This window comes from Mirounga angustirostris, unplaced genomic scaffold (genome assembly GCF_029215605.1).
Source record: "Mirounga angustirostris isolate CCGP_5_RB_7025 unplaced genomic scaffold, mMirAng1.0.hap1 SCAF_2, whole genome shotgun sequence".
Taxonomy (NCBI): domain Eukaryota; kingdom Metazoa; phylum Chordata; class Mammalia; order Carnivora; family Phocidae; genus Mirounga; species Mirounga angustirostris.
Window position 1 is genome coordinate 142,816,183 of NW_026991710.1, and position 23,121 is coordinate 142,839,303.

Here is a 23,121-nt window from a genome sequence, read left to right on the forward strand (position 1 = left end):
TATGGTAGTTCTATATTTTATTTTCTGATGGACTCCCATACTATTTTCCATAGTGGCTGCATGCTTCCCAAAATAGGGCTCAAGGGTTTCTTTTTTTCTCCACGTCTCTGTCCACACTTGAATAGTCATTCTTCTAAGAGATGTGAAGTGATACCTCATTGTGGTGTTGTTTGCATTTCCCTGATGATTAGTGAGCACGTTTTCTTGTGTCTGTTGACCATTTGTATGTGTTCTTTGAATAAATGTCTATTCAGGTCCTCTGTCCATTTTAATTGGGTTATTTGTGGGGTTTTTTTTTTTTTTTTTTTGGTGTTGACTTGTATGAATTCTTTATATATTTTGGATATTAACCCCTTATCTGATCTATCATTTGCAAATATTTTTCCCCATTTGGCGTTTTGCTTTTTTATTTTGTTGATGGTCTCCTTTGCTGTGCAGAAGCTTTTTAGTTTGATGTAGTCCACCCTGTTTCTTTTGCTTTTGTTGCCTTTGCTTTTGGTGTCAAATCCAAAATATCATTGCCAACATCGATGTCAGGGAACTTACCTAGTTTTCTTCAAGGATTTTTATGGATTCAGGTCTTATGTTCATGTCTTTAATCTATTTTGAATTAATTTTTGGGTATGGTGTAAGAGTGATCCAGTTTCATTCTTTTTCATATGACTGTCCATTTTTCCCAACACCATTTATTGAAGAGATGATCCCTTCACCATTGTATATTCTTGGCTCCTTTGTCATATATTAATTAACCATATATGCATGAGTATATTATTTCTCTTTTCTTTTTTAAATATGGAACATTCACAAATTTGCATGTCCTCCTTATACAGGGGCAATGTTAACCTTCTCTGTATCATTCCAATTTTAGTATATGCAGTGCTGAAGCAAGCACAGTATATTATTTCTTATGCCAGCATTTGCATCTATAATTTTCCCAAAATACAAATTTTTAATAAATGGCTCTTCCAGAAGACCATTTATAGGCCTAGTGCCAATATGATTTTCTCCTCTCGTAGGAAAAAGATAGGAATAAATTATGGTGGTAATAATGATTCTCCAGTAAATCTCACCAGGGTCTCTGTACATTTCTCAGAAAGAAAAATTTCACATTATTACAACAAATGGAACATAAAATGCTTTCAGAGTTTCTATATAAACTCTCTTTGCATAAGCTATTCCAAATTACTTTTTTTCTTACAAATTGAAGAGGTTTTAATTGTTATGTTAATCACCATACATTACATCATTAGTTTTTGATGTAGTGTTCCATGATTCATTGTTTGCATATAACACCCAGTACTCCATTCAATATGTGACCTCTTTAATACCCATCACCAGGCTAACCCATCCCTTCCTCTCCCCTCCCCTCTAGAACCCTTCAGTTTGTTTCTCAGAGTCCATAGTCTCTCATGGTTCATCTCCCCCTCCGACTTTCCCCCCTTCAAATTATTTTTTTTAAGTCGTTGCTAAAAGTCAAAAAGGAAGCAAAGGAAGCTGCCCATTAGACCCACCTCAAAGAGGTTAGGTATAACTCCCTATTTTAATAGAATACCAGATTATAGGAAATAATCTTATTCTACCTCTAAAAATTAGGAAACCAGATTGGCTCAGTCACACGGAAAAAAAAATTTTCATGTCTCCATGAGACAAGTAAGAGGTGAAAACCAACCTGACAATTTATAATATTGTGTATCAATGTTTTGAGTAGAGATTAAGAGGTCAGCAGAAACCACTTTGGTTTCTAAGTATTTTGGTGTCCAGAAATTGTTGCAGTGCATATTTTAAAATAATATAAATGGATTTAGTCTGAAGAAACTAGAGTCCCCTAACATGGCACATGCAATAATGGGTCAGTTCCAGGTAACAATATTCTTTTATCTCCAGACAAATTGAACCATGAGTGTTTTGTTTGTTTGTTTGTTTTAAAGATTTTATTTATTTATTTCACAGAGAGAGAGAGACAGCGAGAGAGGAAACACCAGCAGGGGCAGTGGGAGAGGGAGAAGCAGGCTTCCCTCGGAGCTGGGAGCCTGATGCGGGGCTCGATCCCAGGATCCTGGGATCATGACCTGAGTCGAAGGCAGACGCTTAATGACTGAGCCACCCAGGCACCCAAGAACCATGGGTGTTTTTCTAAGCCAATGTAATATATGTATAAATAATGTCATACAAAAGATCATCTTCAGTAAGGCAACCTGGATAGAAGGAGAGAGCAGTCCTTTTGCTCTGAGGATAAAATGTTCTGTTCAAGATTAGGGTCTAAAATGGATTCCAAAACTGTGATCTGAGACTTAAACTAGAGAGGGAGAGTGATTAGACATAAACTATTTATTATATATAAAATGCATATGTATGTGTAAATGGATTGAAAGATATATAGACTTTACACAAAGAGACCAATAGAAAATTGGTTAAACCCATTTTATTTCTTTGCGTTTTTTCAATCATTTATATACAATTAAAATCAAGTCAAATCACCAGCTATATTTTATCTTAAAGCATCACAGGATTTATGCCAAAACTCTCATTTATATTTTTTAAAAAATAATTCAAGTTTACTAGAAGTTGTCATTTTAAAAAACCATTTATCTAAGTCATATAATCACATTTAAGTTAATTAGAGAAAATATTTCTCTAAACTTCAGGGTACTGTAATAGTTTATTATAGCCTTGATAGAGCTTTATAAATTATAACATCCAGAAGAAAAATGCTGAGAATGTAATATTTGTTTAGGCTTCACAGAGTAAAAATTGTTCTTCAGTCACATACAAAATCTTTACATTTTCTCAATCAGTCCACAAACTAACTGAAACATAGGCATTATGATTCAACTATATACAGAAGCTAAGATTCCAAAGATATTAAATAACTTGTCCAAGAGTACTCATGAGAGAACATAGAAGTTACATGGATCACAATTGATCACAATTCTGACTCCAAAGTGTTTGCTCTTTCCACTTCATCATATATGTATTTCTGACAAAAAGTATGAGGATCATAAAATATGACTTTAAAAATGCCCATGGCAACATTTTAAGTGGTCTGGATAATCTTTATTTTTAAACTCCATTAAGTTTTTCAAAAAAGGTGTTACTCAATTGTTCAAATGCTAAGACCACGTTGTCGTCTTCATTTTCACATAGTTCACGCAAGGAAACACTGTAAATGGAAATACACACACACACACACACAGAGCACACATTTTAGTGAGAGTCAGCATTATAAGAAGGACTTTCCCCAGGAAGGAGGAACTAAGTAAATTCCACTAAATGATGAAATGATGAAATGTTAGCAAAATATGAAGAATACTGATAAGAAATATATTTATCTTAAAAAGAGTGTATAAAAAAAACAAAACAAAATAAAGATAACAAAAAAATTCCCATGCAGCTCCTCTTCACGTCAATTGCCAAGAGGATTTTAAAGGCCACCAAATTCCATGTAACTTTATCCCTTCTCCCTTCAATAGCAGCAACACAAAGTCCCTTCCTTCTTGCCACACATCTCTTTGGAGGCTATTTTGTGTTTTTTTGGCTATCGTGTCCAGTATATACTGAAATCCACAAGCAAGTACCTCTATGAAGAGCAATATATTGCTTCCTTTAACTAGATATGTGAGAAAATTTTTAAAAACAGGGTGTAAGAAACAGAATAGTGGCCTTTGTGTTCTAATCACCAGAAATCTAGGACTATGTTAGTTTATATAGCAAAGAGAATTAAGGTTGCAGATGGAATTGAAGTTGCTGATCAGCTGACTTTGTGATAGAAAAATTATCCTGGATTATCTGGGTGGACCCAATATAGTCTCAAAGACTTTTGTGAGAGAGGAGGCAGGAGAGAGTTCATCTCAGAGTAATGCAATATAAGACTTTCCCCACCATTGCTGGCCTTAAAGATGAAGGGGGATGATAATCAAAATAATGCCAGCAACATCTAGAAGCTGGACAAGAGAATAAAGCAGATTGTCCTAAAGTCTCCAGAAAGAAATGAGCTTTGCCAACATCTTGATTTTAACCCAGTTAGACCTGTTTGGGACTTCAGGCTTCCAGAACTGTAAGATAATAAATTTGTGTTGGTTTAAACCACTAAGTTTGTGGTAATTTGTTACAGCAGCAACAAGAATGAATATGCAAGTGAAAAGAAAGGAGAGAGGAAATTCAATAATGAACAGTGCGGCTGGGTTGATAAAGTACTGACCACAATCAGGATCTGACATTTTATCAGCCTTTTGTAATTCCTTATCTACCTTGGTTGCACTAGAGTTCCAGAATTTTTCCTAGTGTCTTCATTGACCTACCACAAAGAATGACTAGATCTGTATCTATAACACTGAATATACTCCTAGTCATAGACCTATAATTATGACACTGACCCTTTCCTCTTGAATTATTTCCCACAGATATTATGTGACATGTATAAATTCTAACTCACTATTTTTGGTTCTTAGTCCTCAAACTTCATCCTCACTTCTAATGTATCATTAACTAAAATAGAAACTTCATTATCATCACCAACCACATGAACTTTATTGACAATTTCTCTGAATTCTATCCCATAACTATTTCTTTAACCACTCTTTTCCACCATTACTTCTATTTCAGACTCACACTCACTCTCACCTGCATGGCTCTTATAACCTTTGAGTCTCTGTCACATATATAAACCATACACATGTCTGTCACACATATAAACCACAGACCCATATCATACTCATACCTATACACTGTCTACACATTATTCAGAACACTAAGCCTAACCTCCATAATATGAGAATTAAGACTCTTTCCAATACGTATCCAAATTGCTGTAAAGCTGCTTTAAGCAACTCAGTATCTTCCCCCATCCCTATCACAACTCCCATATTCCCCATGCCACTAGAGTAAGATTGAAGCCTATCCCTGACATACCAGACCCTTTCTCATTTCTGTACTTTGAAAACACTGTTTCCTCTGCCCCATCCCTTAAGATCCTTTAAGATTTAGTGATAAAATTACTTCATTTGAAAATCCTTCTCTAGTGCTCACTTTGGCAGCACATATACTGAAAATCCTTCTCTAAATCCAAGGCTGCCCCATTATCTGTCATCCTAGCACTTACTGCCTTTGTAATAGCTACAAGTCAGTTTCCTCACACTACACTGTGAGATTGTGTTTAAAGCAAGGATAGATTTACTGATTCTCTATATCTCAACTGCTTAGAAGTATGTCTCAAACCAGTAATATTTCAATACTTTTCAGATTAATGAATGATATTTCTAGGATCAGATTTTGAGATGGCTCCAAAGTCTCTGGGGTTTCCTGGTATACTCTTGAATAATTATGAGCCACTCAAGAAATACACTATCTAAAGATACTCAAGAAACTATATAGAGCAGTTCCCTCTGTTCTAGCATCCCCATAGTTTCATTCTCTGTGTAAAACATCCAAACAGGTCTGATTAATCTCAAATCAAAAAATTAAAAATCAATGACCTGATTAGCAAGAAATTCATGAAGAGATTCATGGCAATTGTATGCATGTATGTGAAGATATATAATTTTTAAAGTAAGTGTTAGAAAAGGGAAAACCCATAAAGTATTGAAGGGCATGCAGACTGGAATTTAACCAGGCAACACTAGATGTGCCTAAGGATGGACCATATAATAAAGCCTTAGGATGGGTTTATCTATATAAAGTTTAGAGTTGTTTGGGTCCCCACTGAATTCTGCTAAAGATGAAAACAGGAAGCCAATATGAGAGAACAGAGTCAGATAAACCCTGGGAAAAAAAAACATTATATAAAGCAAGAGAATCCAGATTATGTAAGTTGATATAAACCTGATGGAGCCCTAAGGGGCCTTCTGAAGTATCACGTATCTGACAAACACTGGTTGTGAAAACTGAGAATACTAGGATTTAGGAATTCTTGAGGCTTTGGAATATTATCCTGTTATTATGCAGTGCCTGAGGCTGAGGCTCTGGTCTGAATAAAACATTATGTCAAATGGGCTTTGGGATTAATTCTATTATAGAACCAGTGCAACAGGGTGTTGAAGAGAAGCTCTGCAAAGTGGGGAGTTAAAATGTGTGACACCTAAGAAGCTCAATGGCATTTTTAAGTATGAGGTCAACATTTTTCAAATTACCCTTGAATTTTTGGAAAATCTCAAATCAATACTTAAAATATATAACATACCTGATAGATCTAATGGTGAGTGCAAAATCTTTCAACAAGTAATAAGCAGTTCCTTCATTTATCCTAAACAAAATATCATTTTGAAAATTAATAGTATAAAAACATTAAAGAACTTACTTCATACTGAAATGCTGGACTTGTCAATAATAAATTACTTTTGTCTGTCAAGACATATTTACTAAAACCTTTCACCACAAATCCTAGATGATGATTCAATCAAGAGGAATAATGATTATGAATTCAAAAGTCACAATTATCACAACCACACATAATCAATACACACAGAAGACTGACCATCTCAGGAGAAAAACAAAATAGGAAAATTAAGCTCAGGAGAGTGAATGGGAGCTGGAGAATCAAAGAGGAAGAATCAAATGGATTATTTACTAATGTCACAACTTAATTCACAATAATGAGTCATATTTTAAAAAATGATCAGGAATACATCCAAGAGGGAAAATGATGGTGGAGTAGAAAGACCCTAGGCTTGCTTCATCCCATGAACACAACTAGATAACTATCAAAACATCCTAAATACCCCAGAAATCAACCTGAAGACTGACAGAACAAACTCCACAACTGAAGGTAGAAAAGCAATTACATTGAAGAAGGTAGGAAGTGCGGAGATGTGGTTTGGGAGAGAACCTGGATCATGCCCATTGCAGTGGGGTGGCAGCCATGGAGGTGGAGCAGGGCAAGAGTGGAGCATAAAGGGAAGATGATTCTCCATAGCAACCGGCTTGGAAAATCAGAGGGGCTGAATATCATGAGTTCTTGCAACCAATGAGGCTTAAAGCCTAGAATTTTAAAGGTCAGTGGGTTTGGCTCAGATATAGCCCAGGGGTATTGGGGCTGCTTTTGGAGAAAAGGCAGGGCAAACAATCCCTGGATGTAGAGTGTGGAAACAGCAATTGAAGAGTGCTTGTGGCATACAGTGGGGAGGTTATTTGCTCTTCTCAGAGCATGTCCCATAGAGGCAGTGTTCACAAGAGACCCCTCTGTGAGAAAAGAAACTGATCAGCACCACTTCCTTCCCCCACCCCTTGGAATAAGCACAGGGCTACCTGTAGGAACCAGTAGCATGCCAACACTCACTACCTAACTTGCTTCTGCCAAGCTCTGTACCTGCCATGCTCTGGTGGATCCACCCTCCCAAGTCATGCTTGGCTCAGTCCCAGCACTGTGGGCCCCTTTCCCCAGAAGACCAGCCCAAACCCCTGCCTACACTGCATCTCCTGACACAGAAGTTCTACATAAGGCCATTACCCTCAAAAACAGAAGTAGCTGACTTTCCTAACACATGGTAGCTGACACAGAGACAGACAAAATGAGAAGACAGAGGAATTTGTCCCAAATGAAATAACAGGTTAAGGCCATGGCCAGAGATCTATGTGAAAAAGAGAATTTAAAGTAATGATCATAAAGATATTCACTGGACTTAAGAATGGAAGACATGAGTGAGAACCTTAATACAGAGATAAGGAATAACATACCAGAAATAAGGGCTCAATAAATGAAGTGACAAACATGCTTGATGGAATGAACAGCAGGACGGAAAAGCAGAGGAACAAATTAATGACCTAGAAAACACAGTAACAGAAAGTAGTCAAGCTGAACAAAAGAGAAAAAGGAATGGTTGTCAAAAGAAAGCCAGACTAGCAATACTTATATCGGACAAACTAAACTTTAAAGCAGACTGTAACAAGAGACAGAGAAGGGCACTATGTAATCATAAAGAGGATAATCCAACAAGAAGATATAACAATTGTAAATATTTATGCACCCAACATGGGAGCACCTAAATACATAAAGCAGTTAATAACAATCATAAAGGAACTAACTGATAATAACACAATAATAGTAGGGGACTTTAACATCCCACTTACATCAATGGACAGATCATCTAAACAGAAAATCAACAAGGAAACAGTGGCTTTGAATGACACACTGGACCAGATGAACTTAACAGATATATTCAGAACATTCCACCTTAAAACAGCAGAAAACACATTCTTTTCAAGTGCAGATGAAACACTCTCCAGAATAGATCACATGTTAGGCCACAAAACAAGCCTCAAAAATTCAAAAGGATCAAAATCATACCATATATCCTTTCTAACCACAACCCTAAGAAACTAGAAGTCAATCACAAGAAAAAATCCGGAAGAACCACAAATACATGAAAGTTAAATAACATGGTACAACACAATGAATGGGTCACCTAGGAAATCAAAGAATAAATAAAAAAGATACATGGAAACAAATGAAAATGAAAACACAAGGGTCCAAAACCTTTGGGATGCAGCAAAAGTGGTTCTAAGAGGGACGTTTATAGCAATACAGTCCCACCTCAATAAGTAAGACAACTCTCAAATAAAAAACCTAACCTTACACCCAAAAATGTTAGAAAAAGAACAAACAAAACCTAAAACCAGCAGAAGGAAGGAAAGAATGAAGATTATAGCAGAAATAAATGATACAGAAACTAAAACAAACAAACAATAGGCTAGATTAATGTAACCAGAAGGTGGATCTTTGAAAAAATCAATAAAACTGATAAACCTCTAATCATAAATGAGAGGGAGAAATAGCTATCAACACCAACAGAAATACAAACAATTATAAGAGAATATTATGAAAAACTATATGCCAACAAATTAAACCTGGAAGAAATGATTAAATTCCTAGAAACATGAAACCTACCAAAACTTAAACAGGAAGAAATAGAAAATTTGAACAGACTGAACACCAGTAAAGAAATTGAATTAGTAATCAAAAAACTCCCCACAAACAAAAGTCCAAGACCAGATGGCTTCACAGGTAAATTGTACCAAACATTTACAAAAGAGTTAATTCCTATTCTTCTCAAACTATTCCAAAACATAGAAGAGGAAGGAAAACTTCCAAATTCATTCTGAGGCAAGCATTACCCTAATACCAAAACTAGATAAAGACACCACAAAAAAAGAGAACTACAGGCCAATATCTCTGACGAACATTGATGCAAATATCTTCAACAAAATATGAGCAAACCACATCCAACAAGACATTAAAAAAAAATCATTTACCATGATCAAGTGGGATTTATTCCTGAGTTGCAAGGGTGGTTCAATATTCACAAAGCAACCAACATGATACATCACATAAATAAAAGAAAGGGTAAGAACCATATGATCATTTTAATAAATGCAGAAAAAGGCATTTGATAAAGTACAACATCCATTCATGACAAAAACCCTCAACAAAGCAGGTTTAGAGGGAACAAACCTCAACATAATAAAGGCCATACATGAAAAACCCACAGCTAGTATCATCCTCAGTGGGGACAAACCGAGAGCTTTCCCCTAACATCAGGAACAAGATAAGGATGTCCATTCTCACCACTCTTCTTCAACATAGTACTGGAAGTCCTAGCCTCAGCAATCAGACAACAAAACAAATAAAAGGCATCTAAATTGGTAAGGAAGAGGTAAAACTCACTCTTTACAGATGATATGATACTATATAGAGAAAACCAGAAAGACTCCACTAAAAATCTGCTAGAACTGATAAATGAATTCAGTACAGTCACAGGATACAAAATCAATGTACAGAAATCTGCTGCATTTCTATACACCAATAATGAAGCAGCAGAAAGAGAAATTAAGGAATCAATCCCATTTACAATTGCACCAAAAACAAAAGATACCTAGGAATAAACCTAAACAAAGAGGTGAAAGACCTGTAACCTGAAAACTATAAAATGCTGATGAAAGAAATGAAAGATGACACAAAGAAATGGAGAGACATTCCATGCTCATAGATTAGAAGAACAAATATTGTTAAAATGTTTATACTACACAAAGCAATCTACAGATTCAATGCAATCCCTATCAAAATACCACCAGCATTTTTAACAGAACTACAACAATACGAAAATTTGTATGGAACCACAAGAGACCCCGAATAGCCAAAGCAACCTTGAAAAAGAAAAGCGAAGCTGGAGGCATCACAGTTCCAGACTTCAAGTTATATTACAAAGCTATAATGATCAAGACAGTATGGTACTGACATAAAATAAATACATAGGTCAATAGAACAGAATAGAAAACCCAGCAATAAACCCACAATTATATGATCAATTAATCTTTGACAAAGCAGGAAAGAATATCCAATAGAAAAAAGACAGTCTCTTCAACAAATGATGTTGAGAAAACTGAACAGCAACATGCAAAAGAATGAAACTGGAAGGGGCACCTGGGTGGCTCAGTCAGGTAAGTGTCTGCCTTCAGCTCAGGTCATGATCCCAGAGTCCTGGGATTGAGCCCCACATCAGGTTCCCTGCTCAGTGGGGAGTCTGCTTCACCCTCTTCCTTTGCCCCTCCCCCTCTTCTCTCTCTCTCTCTCTCTCTCTCACTCTCACTCTCTCTCAAAATAAATAAAATCTTTTAAAAAAAAAAAGAGTGAAACTGGAAAACTTTCTTACACCATATATAAAAGTAAATTAAAAATGGATTAAAGACCTAAATGTGAGACCTGAAACCATAAAAATGCTAGAAGAGAACACAGCAATGATTTATTTGACATTGAATATAGCAACTTTTTTCTAGATAGCTCCCCTGAGGCAAGGGAAACAAAAGCAAACAAACTATTAGGACTAGAAATAAGTAGCTTCAGGGGCACCTGGCTGGCTCAGCTGGTAGAATGTGGGACTCTTAATCTCAGGGTTGTGAGTTCAAGCTTCATGTTGGGCGTGGAGCCTACTTAAAAAAAAAAAGGTAGGGGCACCTGGGTGGCTGAATCATTAAGCATCTGCCTTTGGCTCAGGTCATGATCCCAGGGTCCTGGGATACAGCCCCGCATCAGGCTCCCTGCTTAGCAGGAAGCCTGCTTCTCCCTCTCCCACTCCCCCTGCTTGTGTTCCCTCTCTCGCTGTGTCTCTCTCTGTCAAATAAATAAATAAAATCTTAAAAAAAAAAAGGACCTTGGGCGCCTGGGTGGCTCAGTTGGTTAAGCGACTGCCTTCGGCTCAGGTCATGATCCTGGAGTCCCAGGATCGAGTCCCGCATCGGGCTCCCTGCTCAGCAGGGAGTCTGCTTCTCCCTCTCCCACTCCCCGTTTGTGTTCCCTCTCTCGCTGTGTCTTTCTCTGTCAAATAAATAAATAAAATCTTTAAAAAAAAAAAAAAAAAAGGACCTTCTGCAGTGAAGGAAACCATCAACAAAACTAAAAGACAACCTAGGGAATAGAAGAAGATATTTGCAAATGACATACCTGATAAAGGATTGTATCCACAATATATAAAGAATTTATAAAACTCAACATCCAAATACAGATAGTCCAATTAAAAAATGGCAGAAGACCCAAATGGACATTTCTCCAAGGAGGACATACAGATGGCCCACAGACACATGAGGAGATGCTCATCATTACTTGCCATCAGGGAAATGCAAATCAAAACTACAATGAGATATCACCTCACACCTGTCAGAATGGCTAAAATAAAAATAAAAAAAAAACCACAAGAACCAATAGGTTTTGGTGAGGACATGGATAAAGGGTAACCCTCTTGCAGTGTTGGTGGAGTGCAGACTGGATCAGCCACTATGAAAAACTGTACAGAGTTTCCTCAAAAAGTTAAAGTTAAAACTACCCTACTATCCATCAATCACACTATTGGGTATTTATCCAAAGAATACAAAAACACTAATTCAAAGGGATATATGCACCCTTATGTTATAGCAGTATTATTTACAAAAGCCAAGATATAGAAGCAGCCCATTATCAAGTGTCCATCAATTGACAGATGGAATATTATTCAGCCATTAAAAAGAATGAAATCTTGCCATTTGCAATGAAATGGATGGAGCAGGACAGTATAATGCTAAGTGAAATAAGTCAGCCAGAGAAAGACAAATACTAAAGGATTTCACTCATCTGCATAATTTAAGAACAAAACAAATAAGCAAAGAGAAAGAGAGAGAGGCGAACCAAGAACTGGGCTCTTACCTATAGAGAACAAGCAGGTGTTTACCAGATGGGAGGGGGGCCGAGGGATGGGTGAAATAGGTGATGGGGATTAAGGAGCACACTTGTCATAATGAACACAAGGTGATTAAAATTAAAATTTTTAAAAAGAATAAAACACATTTGCGTGAGTGAGCTATGAAATAAAAAAAAAAAAATCAACATTTCTCTAGTGTCCCAAGTTTTAAATCCTTTAATTCAATAAAGATTGTTCAAAATTTTATGTAAATTGTCTACTGAATTACTGATTAGTGTGACAGAATGCCCCTCCCACAACTATGTGCTCAGTGCCTGGGCCAATTTCTCTATTCCCAGGTAAATCCAAGAGGGTTTACCCTTCCTTACTGTTTTTGAAAATGATTTCCCTGCCAAAGAGCTAAAACAATTGTCCTATGCTCAGTCCTCAGATGTGTGAGTTATATACCTTTTTATATACTTCTCTCATAATGGTGGGTATGGCAATGTTACTGTTTTTCAGTTTTAAATATCTTATAATGAATAGATAGTATGGTAATAAATAAAAACATATCTGTGAGTGTACGTGAATATATCTGTAGGGTACACCTTTAGGTCAAGTGAGTCAGCCTAAGTCCCAAGATTTTGCCAGTAAACCACAAACAAAAATAACACAAAGTTTGTTATTCTCTCTCACCATTAATCTGCAGGAAAAAATTCCAGTATATTTAGCATGATTCACCTACACTTAAAATTGTAAAAAGCTTTGGGGCGCCTGGGTGGCTCAGTCGTTGGGCATCTGCCTTCAGCTCAGGTCATGATCCCAGGGTCCTGGGATCGAGCCCCGCATCGGGCTCCCTGCTCCATGGGGGACCTGCTTCTCCCTCTCCCACTCCCCCTGCTTGTGTTCCTGCTCTCGCTATCTCTCTGTCAAATAAATAAATAAACTCTTTAAAAAAAATTGTAAAAAGCTTTGCCCTAGAATTCATTAGGTTCATCCATTAGATACAGATGTATAGGTAGATACAGAAATAGGGCTAGAAGTAGAGGTAGAAATGAAAGAGAAAGATGGAGACACAGACAGGAATGCAGACATGGACACAGAAAGGTAGAAGTAGAAAGATTAGAGGGGGACAGATAGGTGAAGATGGATAAAACATACCTGTTGTCCTGGACTAGTCCTGTCAAGGAACCATGTTTATAGAAATCAAGTGCATAAGCATTAAGTGGCATTCTTCTTCCTTGGTCATCCAAGATCTCTGACCACAGCACAGGAGCCTGAGTGTGATTGATACCAATTGTGCGTAGAACGACCTGAAGAAACACAACTCTTTTCGTTATTTATGTGTAAAGAAAGTTTTTGGTTTCTTGCATTGTGCTTTGTGGTTCCTTTCTTTATTCAACTTTTCTGAAGCACACTCTTCGTGATGAAGGAAGAGGGTGTCTTTCATACACACTGGGTTGGTGCTGTCCTAAGAAAGTCTGGAGGATGACTTGGTACCACCTATGAGCATTATTGCCTCTTAGCATACTCTTGGCAATTTCAACCGTCCAGCCATGAGAAAAATAACAAGAGTCACTAGGAAAGAAAAGTTAACTTTAATTATTTTTCATTATCCTAATTGGTATAGGAGATACCTTGTAAACAGAGCATCAGAGAGCTTGTGCCTTGTACATCTCAAGAGAAGAGTTCAACTGAGCAACTCTAACCATTGCAAGAACCCAATCACCAGAATAAAAAGGGAAGGGAGAGAGATATAGGGGGAAAGAGAAGGAAAGTAAGAATAGGAAGTTAACAAGTCAATAGCTTTTGATGTCTGCTCATTTTATGAAAACTATACAGGGTCAATAGGAACTACTCTAACACACTAATTGGTACAACTACTTTCTCAAATGATTTGGTAGTAGTGTGGAAAGCTCTTTTATTACTATAAGTTCTTGGAATATTCTTATTCCGTTATGATCCAGAAAACTGTTTTGACCTCAAAAGTCCAGAAGATTTACATTCAAGGGAAACTGTTGCACATGTGCACTAGACATTTGTAGCAGGCCTGTTTGTAACAGTAAAGACTAAAAACAAACACAGTTTAAGAGGAAACTAGATCAATGGCTTGTTTTATATCCACATTCTGAAATAATATGAAGTAGTAAAAATAAAATACAGCTTCATGTGACAACATGAATGAATCTTGGGAGCAGAGTATTGAGTGCAAAAAGCAAAACAAAACAAAAGCAAAAAACAACACAAAAGCAAAAAACAACATCCAGGAGACTACAGTAAGTGTTCTTTTACTTTTTATAAAAATCAAAAGCAGCAAATATAAAAAGTGACTTTGGAATATGATGTTTTTTAAAGGTGAATTAAAAACACAAAATTCAGGGTAATTGATATCCTGGGGAAAGAGGAGAGACAAGGGAATAAAATAGAGGAGGGTCCTGAGTCCATGGGTGTTCATTTTAGTTTTATGCTTTATAGCTTATCTGTATGTTATTTAAAGATAATATGAATGCTTATTTAGCATTACATTAAAATGTAACAAATAATAAAAGCAAAATAAGTTTTGAGAGGTTATAACTTACACTAGTAACGTAAAATTGTATAAAGTGATTTGGGTAAGACAAAGGGCATATTGCCATCAAGGCATACTTTAGAAATACTCGTCAGTGCAGGATGCTACAAAATGAATGAAATAGAACCAGCCTCTTCTCTCTAGCACACCAGCAGGAACAATGAAAAGCCTGTATTAGGTCATGCCCTGTACCTAGAGATATCTTCTAATTGATGGTCACTGTGTGGCAATAAGACGCAGACATTATATCCTATTATAACTATATCAGTGTCCCTCGAAAACCCCATGGAAAATTTTGCATGTGGAAAGGAAACAAAAGTTAATGGTACCTACTAACCATAAGTTGAATTAATTGTAAAATAGAGAAAAATAAATTATAATACTTAATTAATATGTCTTGTCTTCAATGTGATTACCTACAAACTTCTTACATAAGTAATTAATTGCAATTATAGAAATAAAATACAGGAAAAAAAGCTTCATAAAATTATTGATCTTATAAGCTAAAGTTCAGTCCTCTATTATTTCTATGCCAGAATTTGACATTCTTCCACATTCTGTAAGACACCACTCACATGAGAGTAAAGAACTAGCCTTAGAGAGCTTCACATAAGACCTGGAGCAGTTATCTATAAGTAATTTTTAAGCCATGTACGTTATCAGTAAAAAAAAAAAAAAAAAAAATCCGTTCTCATTTCTTCTTTCATGAATGCTTTTCTCTCCTTTTATAAAACAAAAAGCTTCCTCAAACTTACTTGGGGTTTGAAAATGTACAAAGTAGCAACAAAAAGCCATACTGCTTTCCTATTAAGAAAGTGGATGACTTTAAAGATTATGTAAAAAAACAATTTTTTTCTTTTAAGTTAGGTTGTTTCCAATTACTTGAATTCAACAAAATTAAAGTGCATCTAATTAAGTTGCTAATTAAGAGAACATTAAAAATATATTTGTGATAATAGTCTGGTAGGTGATTTGGGGCAAACAGTTCAGAAGAAATTAGAAGAATTGTGTATCACTGTTAGAAAAGTTGTTCCGTTCTGAACTACTTATCTATTTGAATAAAGTTTCTCAACATTCAAATTAAAATTTAAAGTGGAACTCTGTCTCATTCTAAAAATAAGTAAATATTCATTCTTAGTTATATGAACTAATTTAAAAATAAATAGCTTCATCCATCCCATTAATGTATACATTTCTAATACAAAATTAATTTTATTTTAGTCATTACTTCTCAAAATTTGTATTATAAGGTTTTGTAATTAGCAGGAAATAACCTGTTGCATACTATTGAAATTGCATACTATTTAAATTGAAATTGCATACTATCTAAGCTAAGAAATGTGATAGATAGGGTGGCTTCATGTTTAAAAATATATTACATTGAGGTCAAATTATGTGGGGGAGTGTATAATCTAAATACAAGAGAAAAGAACAGTGCCAAATTTTAAATCATTGGAAATTTTATTCTTGACTGTTTTAACTTCATAATTATGGGTATTCAAGTGTTTCGGTATTCATATTCCATTTTATACATTAAAAATGATATGATGGCTTTATTTTAAAATATCAACATTTATCTGAAGCTGGAAATTATATCATCAGAAATTATTTGAATTTGTGATAAAAATGTATGTGTCCATTCAAAATGCACAAGGGTCTAATATTTAGTTTTTCAAAACTCTTTTAAGTGATACTGGACTATTTTATATAATAGAGGACTGTCTGATTTTGGACTAGAATAGAGTTGAAACTCTAGTGTCAAACCATAATATCAAATATAACAAAACTTATTTTCTTTCTCAAACTTTGTGTTAAAATATAAATTAAATTTCTATAAGTTTATTACAACATTCAGTGAATTATCCAGCATATTCCCAATGTGTCTAGGTCTTTGTACTCCATTTTGGACATCAGTGATCCAGAACATATATGGGATTTACAGCATTTATGGCAATACCAGGAAAGCCTGAAGATAGTTGTATGCTCTTTCCATAGCAAACTTGCATCAAACTACAAAGATGGAAGAAAAGTGGTGGTACTTGGGAATTCTGTGGAGCAGAATGGAGCAGGGTCCCTCAGGTCAACACTGAAAAACTGAAACCATACTGGCCTCAAGAGTACCATTTCCTGGATATTTCTGTTCATACACCTGGAATTTTGTTTTCAATTTGAGAAATTTGAAATCCTTTCTAAACAGCCTAGAAGCATAAATCCAATTCTTTCTTAAAGATCTTTTATTTATAAACCCCATTTCCACTTACATGGTTCGGAGTATTTGGTAGAAGCAAATCACCATCAGAGTTTCCGGAGAGACAAACAAATGGAGAAATAGCTGCTCTTCCTTCTTTGCAGTTCATCAAATGAGAAACCAGTTCAGAGCCCTCACATTCTTTTCCTGTGAAATCTGTCCATAATAGGTTGGGATAGATTAGTTTTTAAAAATCAGCCAAATTGTTACGCTTTATGCACAGACTCTAGACCATGCTACAAATGAAGTCATTCAAATTTCCAGGACCTATATCAGACCAGATGAGATATATCACATAAAGTGCATAGCATGGGGCGCCTGGGTGGCTCAGTTGGTTAGGTGACTGCCTTCGGCTCAGGTCATGATCCTGGAGTCCCGGGATCGAGTCCCGCATCAGGCTCCCTGCTCGGCAGGGAGTCTGCTTCTCCCTCTGACCCTCCCCCCTCTCATGTGCTCTCTCTCATTCTCTCTCTCAAATAAATAAATAAAATCTTAAAAAAAAAAAAAGTGCATAGCATGGGACACCTGGGTGGCTCAGTGGGTTAAGCATCTGCCTTCTGCTCAGGTCATGATCTCAGGGTCCTGGGATCAAGTCCCACGTCGGGCTCCCACTCAGCGGGGAGCCTGCTTCTCCCTCTGCCTGTAGCTCCCCCTGCTTGTACTCTCTCTCTCTCTCTGACAAATAAATAACTAAAATCTTTAAAAAAAAAAAAAGTGAGTAGCACATCTTGGCACAGAATACATTCAATAAATGTTAGCTATTAATATTATCAGTATTATAAAATTTTGTATGATGTTTTAGTTCCTTGATCAACAGGTAATAAAAGACTACATCTAGATTGCATGCTTTTAACATAGAATTATTGTTATTACCTTGGTGCTTTTCCCACTGACTTCAGATCTGGCCTCACAATCCTTCCAGACAGGGTATTCTAAGAGGCCACTATCAGTAGGTTTGGAAATGGCATACAAGAAGAAATATTTTTTTCCATTCCTACTTTTTTTTTAATATTTTATTTATTTGAGAGAGAGGGAGAGAGAGCACAAGCAGGGGGAGGGGCAGAGGGAGAAGCAGACTCCCACTGAGCAGGGAGCCCAACATGGGGCGCCATCCCTGGACTCCGGGATCATGATCTGAGCGAAAGGCAGACACTTAACCGACTGAGCCACCCAGGGGCCCCCTCCATTCCTACTCTTAAAAAGCACCAGATTGTGCATTCAAAGGTGGCTCTAATTTGTAATGAAGGCACTCCTATTTTGCCTCCTCTGGGATGCTCACAATGCTCTACTGTTACTGTTTGCTTTTGTTCATGCTGTTTCCCACTTTAATAGGGCCCAGGAAGTAAGAGGCTCTGCTTCCTTAACTTTTTCCAATTGAGGATGTTGGGGTATAATGAAATTAGGAAATTACTACCCATGGCTCAACCCTTTCCTTTTATCCCAGTCAGTTTTTCCTGTTTACTTTTCCCTAGAAGATTTCTATCCAATACCTTACGAAAAATAAGAGCAAAGTTAATGTGTTTACTATGTGCTAGGTACTGTTTTAAGATATTCACATATATTAACTGAATTATTTAAAGCTCACCCAAACTAGGTTTGTAATGCTATTCTCTTTTTTATACATCTTTTGAGAAAATTGAGGCATGAGTAAGGAATATTGCCCAAGGTCTCACTTCTAAGAATAGCAGAACCAGAGTTTGGGCCCCGGTAATCTTCCAAGAGTCTATACATATTTCCTCTCAAGAAAATGAGTGATAGAATGGTCTCTCATTTATCTTCACTCCATAAATGCCCTTCCTGCACTTGCCAGGCTTGCCCCAAAAGCAACCTTTAATCAAGATGGTTTATAAATGACTCTCTTTAGTTTTATTCTCCATTGCCCTTTTGACTTCTAAAAACCAAGAGTTTCTTTCTTTGAAAGCAGAAGGAATTCTCCTTTTTTAAGGCAGACTGATCTTTCCCAGGCTCTACTCTTCCTCTGGGAAAAATATTCTTAGATTATTTTTTCTTTAAATCGTTCCACAGTGGAGTTAAGATATACTTACTTATTTTTGACAATGGGAGTTGATATTCCTGTTTCATATCAGCCAATTTGGCAACATTTAGTAGGAAGGAGGCAAAGTCCTTTGTAACGTCCATGTTATACTCACGTAAAGCATCATTAAAATCCTTAGGGAGATCGTCAAGGAACACCTAAATCATCAGAGAGATCATTAAGAACTCCGGAAAGCCAAATATTTTTTTAGAGACATCTGTATACCTTCTTTGAAAACTGAAACTTTGGAAGAATGGCAAAGAACACTGCACTATAATTCTGTAGTTACCTATTTATTCAATAATGTAATTGTTTCATTCCTTCATCCGTGAAATTGAAGTAAAGTTCATTTTTTGTTTCTATGTGCATTTATAAAAAATAGTATCCTCACTCTTAAAAATTTGCTTTCAGGGCGCCTGGGTGGCTCAGTTGGTTAAGCGACTGCCTTCGGCTCAGGTCATGATCCTGGAGTCCCGGGATCGAGTCCCACATCGGGCTCCCTGCTCAGCGGGGAGTCTGCTTCTCCCTCTGGCCCTCCCCCCTCTCATGTGCTCTCTCTCTCTCATTCTCTCTGTCTCAAATAAATAAAATCTTAAAAAAAAAAGAGCCTTTTAAAAAAAAAAATTTGCTTTCACATTACTTAACCAACACCATCTTTTTTCTTTTTTAATGTTTTTATTTAAATTCCAGTATAGTTAACATCCTGTGTAATGTTAGTGTCAAGTGTACAGTATAGTGATTCAACACTTCCATACAACACTGAGTGCTCATCATAAGTGCACTTTTTCCTTTTTTGTGGGAAAGTTTTTAAAATAACTGACCACAATTCTTTAATAGATACCAGACACAGGACTTTTTATATCTTCCTTGGTTAGTTTGGAAGGTTGCATTTTCTAGGAATTTTCCCATTTTGTCCAAATAACCAAGTGTATTGGCATAAATCATTCATAATATCCTCTTTTGTTCTTTTCAATAGTCGTTAATTAACGACTGAGCCACCCAGGTGTCCCTTATGTTAGATTTTCTATTTGTTTTGTTTTCCTAGCTTCTTAGGCTGAAAAATTAAATCATTGATTTTTTTCAGCTTGTATTCTTTTCTAAGATATGATTATAAGGCTATAAATTTTGCTCTAATCATTGTATGAATTACATCTTGTATTTGTATATTTATTATTGTTTAATTAAAATATTTTATAATTCCATTTTATTTTCATCCTATATGTATTTTTCCTAATTTTTTAATTTTCTTTTTTAAGAATTCTATTTATATTCAAAAGGTATTTTATTACAGTGAGCACTACAAGTACAAATTTAAAAAAAAAATCAGTGTTACAAGGCTTACAACGACTAATCAGGGCTCTCTTACCACCCATGCCCTTAGTCCCAGAACCATGTTAAAGTCTTTTGCTATTTCTTCTGGTGACCTATATGTATTTAGAAATGAAGCTACCTAATTTTCAGGCAAGTATTTCCGGTAAGTATTTAGCTGGCATATCTCTTTTTCTATCATTTTACTTTCAACCTTTCTGGGACCTTATGGCTAAGATGTGATTTGTACAAACAGCATATAATTGTGGGTTTTTTCTTAATAATATCTAAAAATGTTAGTATTTTACCTGAAGTATTTAGTACATATATATTCAATGCAGTTACTTATACAGTTGAGTTTATATATACTATTTTAGTATTCAGTTTCTATCCCAACCATATATTATATATTATTTTCTATGTTCTTGTATTTTATCAGTTTTTCTTCTATTAACACTTATTTGTGCACTATTTTGCTAGTCTTTATCCCAGAGAATACAAAATACATCTTTAATTTTTACAACTCTTAATAGTGTAAGAACCTTAAAATATTCAAATATATTTACCCTTCCCAACACTTGCATTATGACCATCATGCATTTTAGTTATGTATATATATTATAGATTTCATAATACACTATAATTATTTTTAGATACAGTAGATATTTATTTATATCTACCCACATTATCCTTTCTAGTATACTTCTTGCCCTGTTACATTTTCAATTCTCCCAAGTTTAGAATTTTTTTGTCTGCCTACAATATATGATATTCCCTTTAGCACATACACAAGAAACTGTCAGAACAATATCAGCAAAGTTGGAGGATACAAAATCAACATAAAAAAATAGTTGGTTTCTATACATTAAATAAGTATCTGAAAAGAATATTAGGACAATCTCATTTGTAATAGCATCAAAAAGAATAGAATATTTAGCTATAACTTAACCAAGGAGGTGAAAGATCTCTATATTAAAAAGTATAAAACACTCATGAACGAAATTATAGCAGACACAAATAATGCAAAGGCATGCCATACTATTAAGATGTCAAAACTATCCAAATGGATCTACATGTTCTTTGCAATTCCTATCAAAATCTCATGGCATTTTTTACAGAAACATAAAAATCAATCCCAAAATTCATATGGAATCACAAAAGACCCTGAATAGTCAAAATAATCTTGAGGGGGGAAAAAGAAACAAATCCAGAGGCATTACATTTCTTAATTTTAAAATATATTACAAAGTTACACTAATTAAAACAGTATTGTACCAGTATCATGAAAGACATATAGACTAATGGAACAAAAGAGAGTCCAGAAATAAATCCAAGTATATATGGTCAAAAGATCTTTGACAAGGGTGCCAAGAACACACAGTGGGGAAAGGATAATCTCTTCAACAAATGGTGTTGGCAAAATTTGATATACACATGTAAAAGAATGATATTGACCCTTACCACACACTGCACATAAAAATAAACTCAAATGCATTAAAGACTTAAATGTAAGACCTGAAACTGTAAAATTCATAAAAGAAAATATAAAGACATTGATCTTGGAAATTATTTTTTTTTATATGACACCAGAAGCACAGGCAACAAAAATGAAAATAAACAAGTAGGACTAAATCAACCTAAAAAGCTTCTGCACAGCAAAGGAAATAATAAAGTGAAAAGGCATTTCCAGAATGAGAGAAAATATTTCTAAGCCACCTATCTGGTAAGGGGATAATATCCAAATATATATAAGAATCTTCTACAACTCAATAGCAAAAAATCAAAAAAATGGGCAAAGGACTTGATTAGACATTTCTCCAAAGAAGTCATGCAAATGGCCACCATGTGTATTAAAAGTTGCTCAACTGCACTAATCATTCGGGAAATGCAGATGAAGGCCACATGAGATATTGTCTCCTACCTGTTAGTATGGGTATTATCAAAAAATCAAAAAGGTAAGTGTTGAGGAGAATATAGAAAAATTAGAATCCCTATGCACTTTTGGTGGAAACGTACACTGGTGCAGCTACTATGGAAAACATGTGGAGTTTTTTCAAAAAATTAAAAATAGAACTACTATATGATGCAGCAATCCCATTCTGATGTATATATCCAAAAGAATTGAAATAAGGATCTTGAAGAGATATCTGTCCCCCCATGTTCACTGCAAAATTGTTCACAATAAGCAAGATATGGAAACAAACCAAATGTCCATCAACAGATGAACGGATAAGGTAATGTGGTATATACATACAACAGAATATTATTCCATCTTGAAAAGGAAGAAAATCTTTCCATTTGCAACAACATGGATGAACCTAGAGGATATTATGCTAAGTAAAATAAGCCAGTCACAGAAGGAGAAGTAATTCATGATTTCATGTAATGGAATTTATATCTTATAAATTCTACTTATATTCCACTCATATCTTAAATAGTCAAACTCATAGAAGCAGAGACTAGAATGATGACTGCCAGGGCCTGGGTGGAGGAAGAAATGGGGAATTGTTTTTCATTGGATATAAAGTTTCTGTTATGCAAGATAAATAAATTCTAGAGACCTACTGTACAACAAAGTACCTATAGTTAACAATACAATATTGTAAACTTTAAAATACATAAAGAGGATAAATCTCATGTTAAGTGTTCCGACCAAAAAAAAAAAAAAAAAAAGGAAAAAGCCACCTCACACACAAGGAATATGGGATGTGATAAATATGTTTAGTACCTTGGTTGTAGTGATGATATCATGGGTATATGCATATGTCCAAACTCATTAAGACATATACATTAAATGTGTGCAATTCCTTGTATATCAATTACA

At 35.5% G+C, this 23,121-nt stretch overlaps 1 protein-coding gene and 1 non-coding gene across 26 annotated transcripts in view; both read right to left on the reverse strand.

Moving 5' to 3' along the window:
* Window positions 1-23,121, reverse strand: part of DDX60 (DExD/H-box helicase 60) — a 202,919-nt gene that overhangs the window by 87,462 nt on the left and 92,336 nt on the right. For 17 of the 25 annotated variants that reach the window (XR_010409612.1, XR_010409627.1, XR_010409613.1 and 14 more), the window contains exons 35-37: window positions 19,000-19,147; window positions 16,968-17,110; window positions 13,299-13,450 (exon numbers count right to left, since the gene is read on the reverse strand). Coding sequence is in view for 8 of the 25 variants with exons in the window: in XM_064585252.1 (XP_064441322.1) it covers window positions 3,061-3,160; window positions 6,176-6,238; window positions 13,299-13,450; window positions 16,968-17,110; window positions 19,000-19,147 (606 nt within the window). In the remaining 17 variants the exon portion in view is untranslated. Of the gene's footprint in view, window positions 1-249; window positions 3,161-6,175; window positions 6,239-13,298; window positions 13,451-16,967; window positions 17,111-18,999; window positions 19,148-23,121 lie in introns of those variants that run through there. The other 8 variants (XM_064585252.1, XM_064585257.1, XM_064585250.1 and 5 more) reach the window with 2 other exon arrangements.
* On the reverse strand, window positions 787-890 carry LOC123849112 (U6 spliceosomal RNA). The gene has a single exon (XR_006791951.1). It is a non-coding gene; the product is annotated as a U6 spliceosomal RNA (small nuclear RNA).